Below are 12803 nucleotides of genomic sequence, written 5' to 3' on the forward strand. Positions count from 1 at the left end.
ACTCTAGTAGGTACTAACAAATATCCATACTTCACTGGTCTCAAACTAAATGCAGCGTACGATAAATTACCACCGGCCTGTTTTAAGTACTGTAGTCCAAAAATGTTTTTAAAAAGAAATGAAATATTTTGATTTTTACGAAGCTCGATGAAGGTATTTCAACTCCAAATATGCACCCTGGATTTACCAGGGTGTAAAATTTAAACAGTTAGACATAATCATGGTTAGTGATTTCAAAAAAACTCAATTTTGTGATTTCAAAAGAGAGAAAAAATACTTTCAACTTTTCTCTTGTCCATCTGATCTTCTTAATTTGATGATAAAGATCTCAATATCATTAAATTTTCTCTTAATTAGAGAGAGCTGTTAATCAGTTATGTGTGGCAGAACAGAAAATATTTAAGCTCTCTGAACTCGATTGAGCACGGAGGAGAATTTTATGAGCCGCCGCCCGCGGCGCACTAGGGTCCAAAACTCAAAAATAGGAAGAAATAAGTCGGATAATGACTGAAAGATCCCGAAAGTTTCGTGACGGATGTTTTCGGAGTCGCTATTTTTGAATTTGATGTAAAATTGCCTACATTCTAACGCCCTGACCCTTTAATTGTTGGCAAGTTTATGGCACGCTGCGGCGCAGCGTGCTGCCAGCGCAAAACGCGTACTGACGCCTACAAACCTAAGGGGATACTTCAAGCATTGAACAATGCGTGCGGTAGCCCCTTAGGTTTGTAGGCGTCAGTGCGTGTTTCGCGCTGGCAACACGCGTGCGGTTAATAGTGAACTCTCAACGCTAGATGCGCGCTGCGAACGGCGCGGCGCGGCGCAAGGCGGCTCATGAAGTTCTCCCCTCTGTTCTGTCGCTCAGAACTGAACATAGTATGTATTTCAAAAATTGCGCGCTGCACGCTGAAGTCTACACTTTGAGATCGCCAGCCAATAGAATCGTTTGTTGACGTTCGGCCGGCCTCAAAGTGTGATTTCATTGGAGGAAAAAAACAGATGGCGGTCTTGTACTGTATGACGACATCAACGCTGCCAAGTTACTTTTCTAGAGATTCAAATTTTAGCTTCTGATCCAGACAGTGGTTCAAAACTATCAAAAATTTCTTAATAAAGATTTAAAAAAACTACTAAAGTCACTAAATTTCATACTTAAAATTTAGGAAGCTAATTTCTTCAAATTCAGGAACGGCTTACATCCGACAACTAAGCTTCACTTGATCTGTGTGACGTAATCAGATAACCAAAACATTCCTTACCTCCCTCATGATCTCTTTCATTTCTGTAGCAGGTGCTCGTGATGTGACAACTTGGCAGTGATTTTGGAAATGTTTCATCCTTTCAATTAGATTTATCAGTAAAAGTAATATTTGTATCTTAATTAGAGATGTTAACAAAATTTGAAACGAAGTCGGCTCGGGTGAAGGGAATTTCCTTTCACCCAAAGCGGCCGTGGGTTCTCTCAAGGTATGTACATCCTGTTGATGTTTACTCCCCACATTCATCATCCTTTATCCAATCTCAGAATAAATTAAGAATCCTGAGATAGACTTGTTCCTTTCAACGAGAAATTTTTCATCACATCATTGAAATATGTTGTCTTTTTGGCGACAACTCATTGCTTTGACAGGATTTAGATGTAGCAATTTGTTATTGAAGACTTCCTCAGACTCTGGCTTATCAGGTAGCGAGTCCGTACCGTTAACATAAGCCTTTCATGTATTTTACCCATCATTTATTTTCGACACTTGGTCGTTGACACTCACCACTAAACAGCAGTCTGGCCATCTCAGACCTCCAACGCTAAAACTGAGCATTTCTCTAAGCATGTGATAGAAAATTTTGAATTAGAAAGAATTAGGGTGATGAAATATTTAGAGCTCGCGCATCGAAAGTTGAGACAAACGTTGAAGTATTGTCTATATCACCATTCACCAGTGGTGCCACCTGACTACATGTAATAACCTGTTGAGTGGTACGAATTCAGAGCTAATCGGAGATCGACGTCTGTCTCAACATACGATGCGCGAGCTCTAGGAGTGTGGATAGCAGATGACTTGAAAACGAAAGGACATATAGGAAAAGTGACTAGGAATTTTAGGGGTAAGATTAGTATGTTATGCAGGATTGAGGATTTCATAGGGAAAAAGAGAAGAAAATTAGTTTATAATTCGTTAATTGGAGCTAAATTAAATTATCGTATTTCTCTCCTTGGAGAGGCAAGTAGTAACGAGATTAGAGATTTACAAAAGGGATGGAATTCTGCCATGACATATACTAAGGTGTGATAAGGGATATAGAATAATTGATATGCTGGAGACTCTTGGCTGGCTGTGCATGGAATTGCTGATAAAAGCCAGGATATTCATTTTCATATTTATAATAAGGAAGGGACTGATTGATATAAGAGATAAAGAGTTATTGGAGATATTAGATAGGAGAAAGAGAAGGAATTTAGGGTTGAAATACACTGAAGTTAGAGATGTAGATAATATGCTGTTCTTTAAGGAATAGAGAGATTATACATTGTTCGGTTGTGTGAAATGGGAGGAATTGCAACTGGGAGCATTTAGAAATTAGGGAATGAGTTAATGAAATTTCAAAGAGAAAATTGGGGAGATGGGGGACTTCTACCCAGATGCCACTGGTGGAAGGAGTTTGGCCTGTAGATAGTAGTTTAGGGAAAAATAGAAATTTAGACTAATAGGTTAGGGATTGGCTCGACATGACGCAGGCAGATGGGATCAGCCCTTGAGGGCTGGTTAAATAATAAAAAAAAAATGTGCTCTTTATCTAATTTTTATGTAACGTCATGTCGGCTTGTTCGATAATCAACGGAAGTACTGCCACTGAATCCACTTTACTATAGTCTGAGGGTGGGTTTTTTCCTGTTAAACTAATGTTTTCTCTGCCATTGATTGACACACAAGAAGCTAATACACTGCATACCTAAATGAATTGCTTGAAGATTCTCATAAAATATTCAACGTTAAAATATCTTTATTTATTAAGCTCTGGTTGACGTTTGATTTCAGTCTTCACAGCGGTGTGATACAGTTATGGGATTATCGTATGTGCACTTTGCTTGAAAAATTTGATGAACATGATGGACCTGTGAGAGGCATATGTTTTCATAACCAGCAACCTATATTTGTGTCTGGAGGAGATGATTTTAAAATTAAGGTAAGAAGAAGAAGATTATTTAACTTGGACTTGATTTGAAGTGCAGGTAAATCTGCCGGTTCAGAGCATGAGTTTGTCAAATTGAACTAGCTGTATTCTATTTTTCATTCTCCTCATCCAACTAAAGCGTTGAGTGCAGAAAAGATATTTCTTGGTTGCCATGTCTCAAAATTTTCATTGCTAATTTATATATTAGGAAGGAAAGTGTTCAGTAAATTTTCTGAAACTTCTCGTTTTCAGAATTGTAAAATGATGTAGAAAATTCAGTTAAAGCTTCAGTGAATGCCAGACAATAGCTTTAAGTTTAATAGATGAAACGTTAGGGGAGATTATGAGACCATGCAACCAAAAAATGCCGTGTATGCACTCAGCACTTCAATTTCTAAAGTTTCTTAGTCTGCAATATCTACCTTTGTAACGTTTATGTGATAGGTAGAAAAATGAATAAAATATATTGAATCAAATCTACATTAGTGGAACCAACTTCTAAAGTTTCTTGAACTATATGAAATGAAATTTGTAAAGACTTCTACGTAGTCTGTAAATGTTCTGAAAAAATGTTTTTCGTGAATTAACAATTTAAAAAAAAGGTTGCAGTTGCACAAACATTGCAGCATTGTGTACCTCTAATAAGCGAAGGATCCATTTATAGGATATCCTATAATGAATATCCATTGTAGGATATCCTCATGCTCAGTTTTCTCAGTATGTACCTAGTTTAATTTTGAACATAAAATTTACACAATTTTACTGTTTCAGATATTTGCAATTTCTCCATTGGTATATTTTTAAAAAAGAGTACCCAGTGAGGCACCTCATTATTATGTAGGTATCGATAAGAAAGATAGAACTGATGCGCTGAAATTCGCTAGAAATGTCTCTGCCAACCCTCTACAAAATGTATCTCATTAAAATCTTTAATTACTACAGGTTTGGAACTACAAGCAAAGGCGATGTATATTCACTCTCTTGGGACATGTTGATTACATTCGCACCACAGTATTCCATCCAGAGTATCCTTGGATTTTGAGCGCCTCTGATGACCAGACAATTAGAATTTGGAATTGGCAAAGTCGGAACTCGATATGCGTTCTGACAGGGCACAATCATTACGTTATGTGTGCTCAATTCCACCCAAGCGAAGACATCATCGTTTCTGCCTCATTGGATCAAACTGTCCGCGTGTGGGATATATCAGGCATGTTATATCATCCATCTATTTTTGGCTGTCCCTGGGGAAAGGATCTCAGTGAGGAAAAATACAAAATTTCCCTAATGAAGATGATGATGAAAGTAGTGTGTTGCTCAACATCTGGCTCATAAAACCAACATAAATGTAAAATTGAATTAAAACTGTAGCAGCTTATAGCTGAAAATTGTAAAAGTAGTACTTGGTGTTGAGAGGAAACTTTATAAAGTTTGTTCAGGGTTCAAAATTGCGGAATAGAGAATTTGCAGGAAGAAAGTTCATTACTTCATATGAAAGTGTTTTTAGTCCAGTTACAATAGGAGTTTATAAATGCATGAAAGAGGTCAGAAAAGGTTGATAGTGATTCCTATGTATTTTTGGTAGCTGAATCTGAATTTGATGTTTCCCGCCAATCCACCCTTTGCATTTTCTGGATAAGCTAGAAAACTGCCAAAATCTCGTCATTCTGACCATATAAACCTAATTTTTATTGGAGCAGAAAAATATCTATTATCAGAGTTTTAGCTGAGAAAATTTGCCACACAATTTAATAGAGCTAATTTTGAGCTAAGTCTTAAATTTAAGTTGCACTCCTACCTTGAAGTTTACAGAACAACAGAAGAGACTTTTTACTGCAAATAGTCAAAAATTTCAGTCATAAAAAACACAAATCTCTTGAATAGACATAAAGGAAAGGGCTGTGATAACAAGAGATTTTTTTTCACTCTCAATTTTAGTTGTTTAATAGAGTGGTCTCTTGGTAAATTTTTATTGCCATTAACCAGCAGCTCTGCAATATCTTACCCTCATAAAGGTGAGATCAAGAAACTGGTGATTGCACTCTATAGCAGTTAAAAGATGGTAACCTAACCTCTCATACTTTACCTTGAATTGTAGGACTTAGGAAGAAGAATGTGGCTCCTGGTCCAGGAGGTTTAGAGGAACACTTGAAAAATCCCTCGGCGACAGATTTGTTTGGTCAAGCGGACGCTGTTGTGAAACATGTCCTGGAAGGTCATGATCGTGGGGTGAACTGGGCTTGCTTCCACCCTTCCTTGCCTCTCATCGTCTCTGGAGCTGATGATCGTCAGATCAAGTTATGGAGGATGAATGATGCAAAGGTAATATTCCGTGACAGTCTAAAAATTAATAGGCCTTTCTGCTTTACTTTTGGTGTTGTGGTGTTAAATCGAGTGAGAAGATTAAGCTCTCTTTTCTATTCTACTTAAATTAACTTAAAATTAACTTAAGTTTGAACAATTCCTTGTAGCTCAAAACCATAAACATTGATAGATTTAAAGAAAAGAAAAAAAGTATTTGTTGTATTTAAGAACCGGTAACAAACGTTAGATAGAAATCCATATCGATAACCAGACTGCGAAACGATGTATCTCCATTTGCAATGTTGCGGATGTCCTGTCATATTTTATATTTTCTCTGGAAAACTAGTCAGCGTAATGTTTTGAAGACTTTCTCAAATTTTCTTCTCTGTTAACAGAATATTCTTTATAAATGTTAAGCCATGAAGTTGGCTTTTCTCTCAAATAAGAGCGAGCATTTTGAACATGGCGAAAAACTTAAGAAATTTAAAATTAGTATTACTACTTTTTATGTGCTACCTCATTACTAAAACTGACGGAAGATTAATTTTAAAGTATGTAAATCAATTGTTTCAGGCATGGGAAGTGGACACATGCCGTGGTCATTACAACAATGTCTCCTGTGTACTGTTTCATCCTCGACAAGAACTGATAATTTCCAACTCGGAAGACAAAAGTATGCGTGTCTGGGACATGACGAAACGAACATGTCTACACACTTTCCGCAGGGAGCATGATAGATTTTGGGTGTTAGCCTCTCATCCGAATCTTAATTTGTTTGCTGCCGGCCACGATTCAGGAATGGTTATCTTCAAGTTAGAAAGAGAAAGACCTGCATATGCCATCCATGGAAATATTCTGTATTATGTCAAGGACAGATTTCTGCGAAAATTGGACTTCACCACCTCACAAGACTTTGTAGTTATGCAACTACGAGGAGGTGTTAAGTTTCCCCCCTATAGCATTGCATACAATCCAGCCGAAAATGCAGTGCTTGTTTGCAGCCGTCAATCTAATGTGGAGAATAGCTTCTACGATTTATTCACAATTCCAGCTGAGGCAACAGAGTCCTCCAGTGGGCATGTCGAAACTTGCGACTCCAAACGAGCCACTGGTCTCACAGCTGTATGGGTGGCGCGGAACAGATTTGCTGTTTTAGACCGATCCCATTCCATTGTCATCAAGAACTTAAAAAACGAACTCACCAAGAAAGTGGTGACCCCTAGTTGCGATGAAATCTTCTATGCTGGCACAGGAACTTTGCTATTGAGAGATTCCGATGGAGTCACTCTCTTCGATGTCCACCAAAAACGAACTTTGGCTCACATTAAAATAGCAAAGTGCCGTTATGCAATATGGTCACCTGACATGGCTCATGTTGCACTGTTGGCAAAACATACAGTATTGATTGCAAACCGTAAATTGGAGTCTTATTGTTCAATCCATGAAAATACCAGAGTCAAATCTGGTGCTTGGGATGAGTCAGGTGTCTTCATCTACACGACCAGCAACCACATCAAATATGCAATTCTTAATGGGGATCATGGTATTATTCGGACTCTTGATCTCCCGATCTACATCACCAAAGTTAAAGGGAATCAAGTATTCTGTCTGGATCGTGAATGCAGACCGCGCGTACTGAACATTGACCCGACAGAATATCGTTTTAAGCTTGCGCTCATAAACCAAAACTACGATGAGGTTTTGTACATGGTCAAGAACTCTCGTCTGGTAGGTCAGTCGATCATCGCGTACTTGCAGCAAAAGGGATATCCTGAGGTTGCCCTTCATTTTGTGAAAGATGATAAGACACGATTTGCTCTTGCCTTGGAGTGTGGAAACATCGAAGTTGCTTTGGAAGCTGCTCGGGCAATGGAAGACAAGAAGTCCTGGGAACGTTTGGGTCAAGCTGCCCTTTTGCAAGGAAATCACCAAGTAGTAGAAATGTGCTACCAACGGACTAAGAATTTCGACAAGCTTTCATTTTTATATCTGATCACCGGCAACTTAGAAAAATTGCGCAAAATGATGAAAATTGCTGAGATAAGGAAAGATTTCTCCGGGCAGTATCAAGGTGCTTTATTATTAGGTGATATTGCAGAAAGAATTAAAATCCTGAAGAATTGCAACCAGATGTCACTTGCATACTTGACAGCTGCAACCCATGGCCTTACAGAAGAAGCTGAGACCCTATCTTCTCAAATTTCTGGAAATCTCCCGGAAGTCAACTCATCGGCTACCCTTCTAAAACCACCGGTCCCCATCATCCAAGCAGAAACTAACTGGCCTTTACTCCATGTTTCCAAGGGCCTCTTTGAGGGAGCCATGGCTGCAAGTGCTAAAGTGAATTCTGCAGCAACTGGTGTCATGGCCGCTGTCAGTGCTCTTGATAGCGACGGAGTGGAAGCTGGTTGGGGAGCTGATGCCGAGCTGGGACTAGACGATGAGGAGGGTGAAGCCGGTGTCGCACCAACCACACAAGAACCGCCAGAAGAAGGTAGTGGCTGGGATGTAGATGACGATGATCTTGAGCTTCCACCAGACACAGATGTCCAGGCAACAGGTGATGATGCGGGAAGTTACTATGCTCCGCCCTCTCGTGGAATATCACAAGCTCAAGTATGGGCGAATAATTCTCAGCTAGTCATTGATCATGTTATGGCAGGCTCATTTGAAACTGCTTTCCGACTTCTCAGAGAACAGATTGGAGTGGTTAATTTCGAACCCTACCGCATACACTTCCTGTCAGCATTTAGTAGATCAAGAACATCGTATCAGCAGCTTCCAGGATTTCCGTCGCTCTCCAGTTATCCACAGCGCAACTGGAAAGAGGCTGGACCTAAAGGAGGCTTACCAGCCACTTGTCTGAAACTGGAGACTCTGGTTGGCAGACTCCAAAATTGTTATCAGCAAACAACTCTGGGGAAATTCGCTGAGGCCATCACGGAGTTTCGCAGTTTGCTGCTGAGTATTCCTCTGCTCGTCGTTGCGACAAAGCAGAATCTTCTGGAGGCTCAGCAATTACTGAAAATCTGTAAAGAGTACATCGTAGGTAAGTTCTTGGTGCAATAGCATCAAAGCTTTTTTCTGCTCTTTATTTCTGATCGTCCACAAAATAGAAGATCAGATGGAGAAAATTTTTCAGGAACGCGATTCTCATCAAGTTGTGTTAGAAGATCAGAAGTTGAGTTTTTTAGGAAAAACCTTCCCTAGTTTCTTGAAGAGTATGTCAAAAGCAGTCTAGTGGATTTAAAGATACCTCTGCATTTTAACTCAACAACCCTGAGCACTTGAACCCCTGTTTTCCAAAACTGTAATTTGTTGACTGCAGACTTCAAACCGTCTTACCTGTGACTTGGTTTGACCTTTTTGGGCATTTTTATTAAATACAGAAATTTGTAAAATATTCCTCAAAGTAGTGACTTTAATCTTGGGGGAGTTTTAGTACTAAGGTCCTTTTCCTTGTGGACTGTCACATTTTGATAAAAGAAAATTTGGTCATTGGGTTTTAATCTCTTTAAAATTCAGTCTATAAGAGCTGTGAATGATTGATGGTTTTAGTTAGTTGATTCAGTGTTGATCTCAAATTATCAGCTTTTTTGAAAAAGTGAGCAAATGCAGAGGAAAATGACATGAATAAGTGAATCATAATGGCGAAGTAAGTTGCTCAGCAGTCAATGGAGTGCCAATGGCTGCTAGGTCTTGTTTTATTGCCACTTTCCAGCTCTAAACCAATTGCTGGTTTAAAATAGCGCCCAAATGTTAGTCATTCTCGTTACATCATAGTCCCATTTTCAAAATTTATTCTTGCTAACATTAACAATGCATAAAAAATCAGCTTAAAACGACTGTATCTTATAATTTTATCTTTTCTCTGCAGGTTCACAAATGGAACTCTATAGGAAAGAATTACCAAAAACAACCCTAGATAATCAAAAGAAAAATTGCGAATTAGCAGCGTATTTCACTCATGTCGAGCTACAACCTGTCCATCAAATTCTAACGTTGAGAACAGCTGTTAATGTTTTCTTCAAGCTTAAAAACTACAAAACTGCCGCCTCGTTTGCAAGAAGACTATTGGAGTTGGGTCCAAGGCCTGATGTCGCTCAACAAGCCAAGAAAATTCTTCAGGTCGGTAACCTGAATTTTTTCTCAATTTTTTGGCTCAATAATGACATTTTTGACTGATGATCAGTGATGAGCTAACTGTCTGATTTTGGAAACAAGCATGCCTAGATTTTTCGGCCTGGTAACCTAGGCAGTTACCTGGAGGCCATTGCCTAGCGTCTTGACAGGAAGGAGAAAGAAAACAAAAATGCTTTTAAAATTGTTCAATTATTTATTGAAAGTAACAATTGAAAGTAACAACTAAACAAATTATTTATTGAAAGTTACAAAAAAAAAAAACTATCAAATTTACTCCAAATGGACATCATAATTTTATTATTTGCCCCAAGAGGCCTCTGGCCCCCTTTGGTCAGTAACTTTTCTACCTAAACAATCACAGAGGTGGTGAAAGATTTAAAGAAAACCTCAGGCATGGAAAGAAGTGTAATGCTTGCCAAAAATTATACTGTACCTCTTATATCAATATACATTTTTTTATGATATACCAATTTCAGAAAATAATAACTATTCTTCAAATTTTTAATTTTAAAGAGGAATGAATCCTTTGTAACTGGTACCTTGGCTGGCTTAGCTGACTTAACAAAATTCTGGACCAATGGCCACTATCCACTAGCCCCTTTGAAGAGTGGAAATTCAAAACCTGCAGCCTGATTGTTGAAATTTTTTGTTTGTCGGGACGACAAAGATGACATAGGTTAAAAGGCGGAGCGTGATTGGTCGGCTATGTCTTATCGCTGCTTTGTCGTGTCTATGTCGGGTTGACCTCTCGACAATCTAACAGGACCTCTTAAGTCTCCGACAGTATGTTGATCATCCCACCCGACAAAGCAACGATAAGACATAGCCGACCAATCACGCTCCGCCTTTTAACCTATGTCATCTATGTCGTCCCGACAAACAAAAAATTTCAACAATCAGGCTGCTGGTAAGCGCTATCGAGGGTTGCTACCATTGTGCATGGCGCTCATTACTTTGGAAGAGCTCAAATGCCCTCTCTTCATCTGAGAATGTTCTCAAAAGCTTTGCCCCTATTTCATAACAATAATTTTTATCCTCAGGCCTCTGGACCATTATAGGTCTCAATCAGTTGCATAATCTTAGCAACATCAAATTGCGCTCACCAGGTTTTGAATTTCCACTTTTCAATTGCCCATTGTCATCAGTCCGTAGTCCATAGTTCTGGATATTGTTTAGGAAGCCACTGAATGATCCGGAAATTTTTTCTAAAATTCTACCCCCCTCACCCTATTGCCCTAGGATTTTTTCAATTTTTTCATGTACTTGTTCATTGATTTATTTATTTATTTTTTCTTCTCAGGCTTGCGATAAAACGCCTGTTGATGAGCACCAACTCAACTATGATGAGCACAATCCGTTCAACATCTGCGCAAGGACGTACACCCCTATTTATCGAGGCAAACCAGAGGAGAAGTGTCCATTCTGTGGAGCAACGTACATGCCGGAGTTTAAAGAATCACTATGCAATGTCTGTCAAGTTGCAGAAATCGGACGTGATAGCTCAGGCCTAAAATTGGTCGTTAATGCCCCTCCTCAAAAACCATATTAAGACCATGGGAAATGGTAATTTTTTGGTGAAACAAAAATTTGACTGGCCTGCGAGGATCAGGTATTTTTGTCTGTATTTTGTGATCTTGACGCTTCAGCGGCCCATCAGCTTTCAGTCGTTAATTGATTTCTGACTGGGAATGTGTAATAGTTACAAAAGGTGAATTTAAAAAAAGCTTCTCGAACCTTCTCAATGTTAGAACGTGTTTGAATTTAATGATGAGTTTGTTAAGAGAATAGTTCTCCCAGCTATCTCAGTTTTACACCTCATCAAACCCAAATTTTATTTTGTACAAATTGTAGATACCTAGTTTTTATTGTATTGGTCTAACGGTTGATTTTTGTAAAAATTTTAAAAAAATGTCATTAACTTGTAACTTCCTTGGAAACAAGGGAGGATGCCAGAACTATACGCTTTGTAATTATCTCATGGACTAAGATTGACTTGAATATCAGTGCAATGGCCAGATTTATCATGGCTTAATCGGAGTTTCTACTAATTGTGTTACGTTTTGAGCAAGTACCAATTCTATTTAAGTATCTTCATTAGTCCTGTTCCATTTACAATTTGATATATTTGCATTTAAGAGTATCATTTTTATACCCTTTATTCAATCGAACTATGTATTGCAGTATGCATGGAAAAGCAAGTTTTCGTATTCGGAAAATAATTTGTACTACTGACACTATTTCAATAGGCATCAACTTGCTTTTATTTATACAAGTTTTTTGGTTTTACTTAAACTTCTTCAAAAAATAAAACCAGGCAAAAAGCACAGTTATATTGAGTCGGCTATGTTTGGAAGTCAAAATCTCAAAAATAAAAGTTCCCATATTGTAGTCGTTATTTCTTCTATCAATAAAATTAATCTAACTTGAGTTGAGCTTCTTGTCAGCTGTACCTCTACCAGTATTTCAGGGTAAATTGAGTTAGGAGTTTTTCATAATACCTTGGAAACGAATACCAATCGCTCCCTACAGTACCAATTTTTCGGTAATAGCTTGAGCAAGACTCAAAATTTGTCAGTTCAAAGCAAGTGTGATGTTTATTGAAATGATGTATGTCACTGGGAAGAATGCAAGCCTTGGTTTTTATTTGTTCTTATTTATATCATCATATTTTTTTTTAAACTTTCGGGGCACCCTCAGTATTAGACCTTATGATTCTTCCTATCTAATTTGTTGTTGAAGTGCTTTTTTTTTTTTTTAATTTGTCCATGTTATTGAGCGTATGTTGAGGAAAAATAAATATTTTTAAATTTTTTTTGGTCCTATCAGATTTGATTTCTAGAATGTCCCCTCTCTTTTATTACCTGATTTTATCCAGATTGAAAAGTGTTAGCTTTCACGGGGGAAAGGACTTGAGTGCCAAAAATTCAAAATTGAGGGGCTTGGAGGACGAGGCACATAAGCGCTGTTTTTGAAAACAGAGAGATATTCATGAACTCAACTAAATCTAGTTTGAAAGTATATTCTGTGAAAATCTCACAAAGAAAATAAAATTTTAAAGCATCAAAAAGTGAATTTAAACTTCCTTTTTACCATATGGTTCCATGTAACTTAGAAACTTTGAACATGTAAACTTTAAACATTGAAATAGGAAAAAATACACTCATGCGTCTTTTCCTCCAAGCTTC

General features: G+C 38.1%; 1 protein-coding gene across 1 annotated transcript; it reads left to right on the forward strand.

Moving 5' to 3' along the window:
- Positions 1–1267: 1267 nt before the first annotated feature.
- Positions 1268–12430, forward strand: alphaCOP (coatomer subunit alpha). The gene is made up of 7 exons (XM_019055859.2): positions 1268–1467; positions 3036–3183; positions 4114–4381; positions 5270–5493; positions 6049–8524; positions 9353–9603; positions 10919–12430. The coding sequence occupies exons 1-7, from the start codon at positions 1388–1390 to the stop codon at positions 11165–11167; spliced, it is 3696 nt and encodes a 1231-aa protein (XP_018911404.2). The 5' UTR covers positions 1268–1387; the 3' UTR covers positions 11168–12430.
- The last annotated feature ends 373 nt before the right edge of the window (positions 12431–12803 follow it).

The sequence above is a fragment of the Bemisia tabaci genome, chromosome 2 (genome assembly GCF_918797505.1).
Source record: "Bemisia tabaci chromosome 2, PGI_BMITA_v3".
Lineage (NCBI taxonomy): Eukaryota > Metazoa > Arthropoda > Insecta > Hemiptera > Aleyrodidae > Bemisia > Bemisia tabaci.

Coding starts and splice junctions, on each gene's coding strand:
- alphaCOP (XM_019055859.2), top strand. CDS start 1,388: ATGTTAACAAAATTTGAAACGAAGTCGGCTCGGGTGAAGGGAATTTCC. Junction 5,494..6,048: donor GGAGGATGAATGATGCAAAG/GTAATATTCCGT, acceptor CAATTGTTTCAG/GCATGGGAAGTGGACACATG. Junction 9,604..10,918: donor AAGCCAAGAAAATTCTTCAG/GTCGGTAACCTG, acceptor TTTTCTTCTCAG/GCTTGCGATAAAACGCCTGT.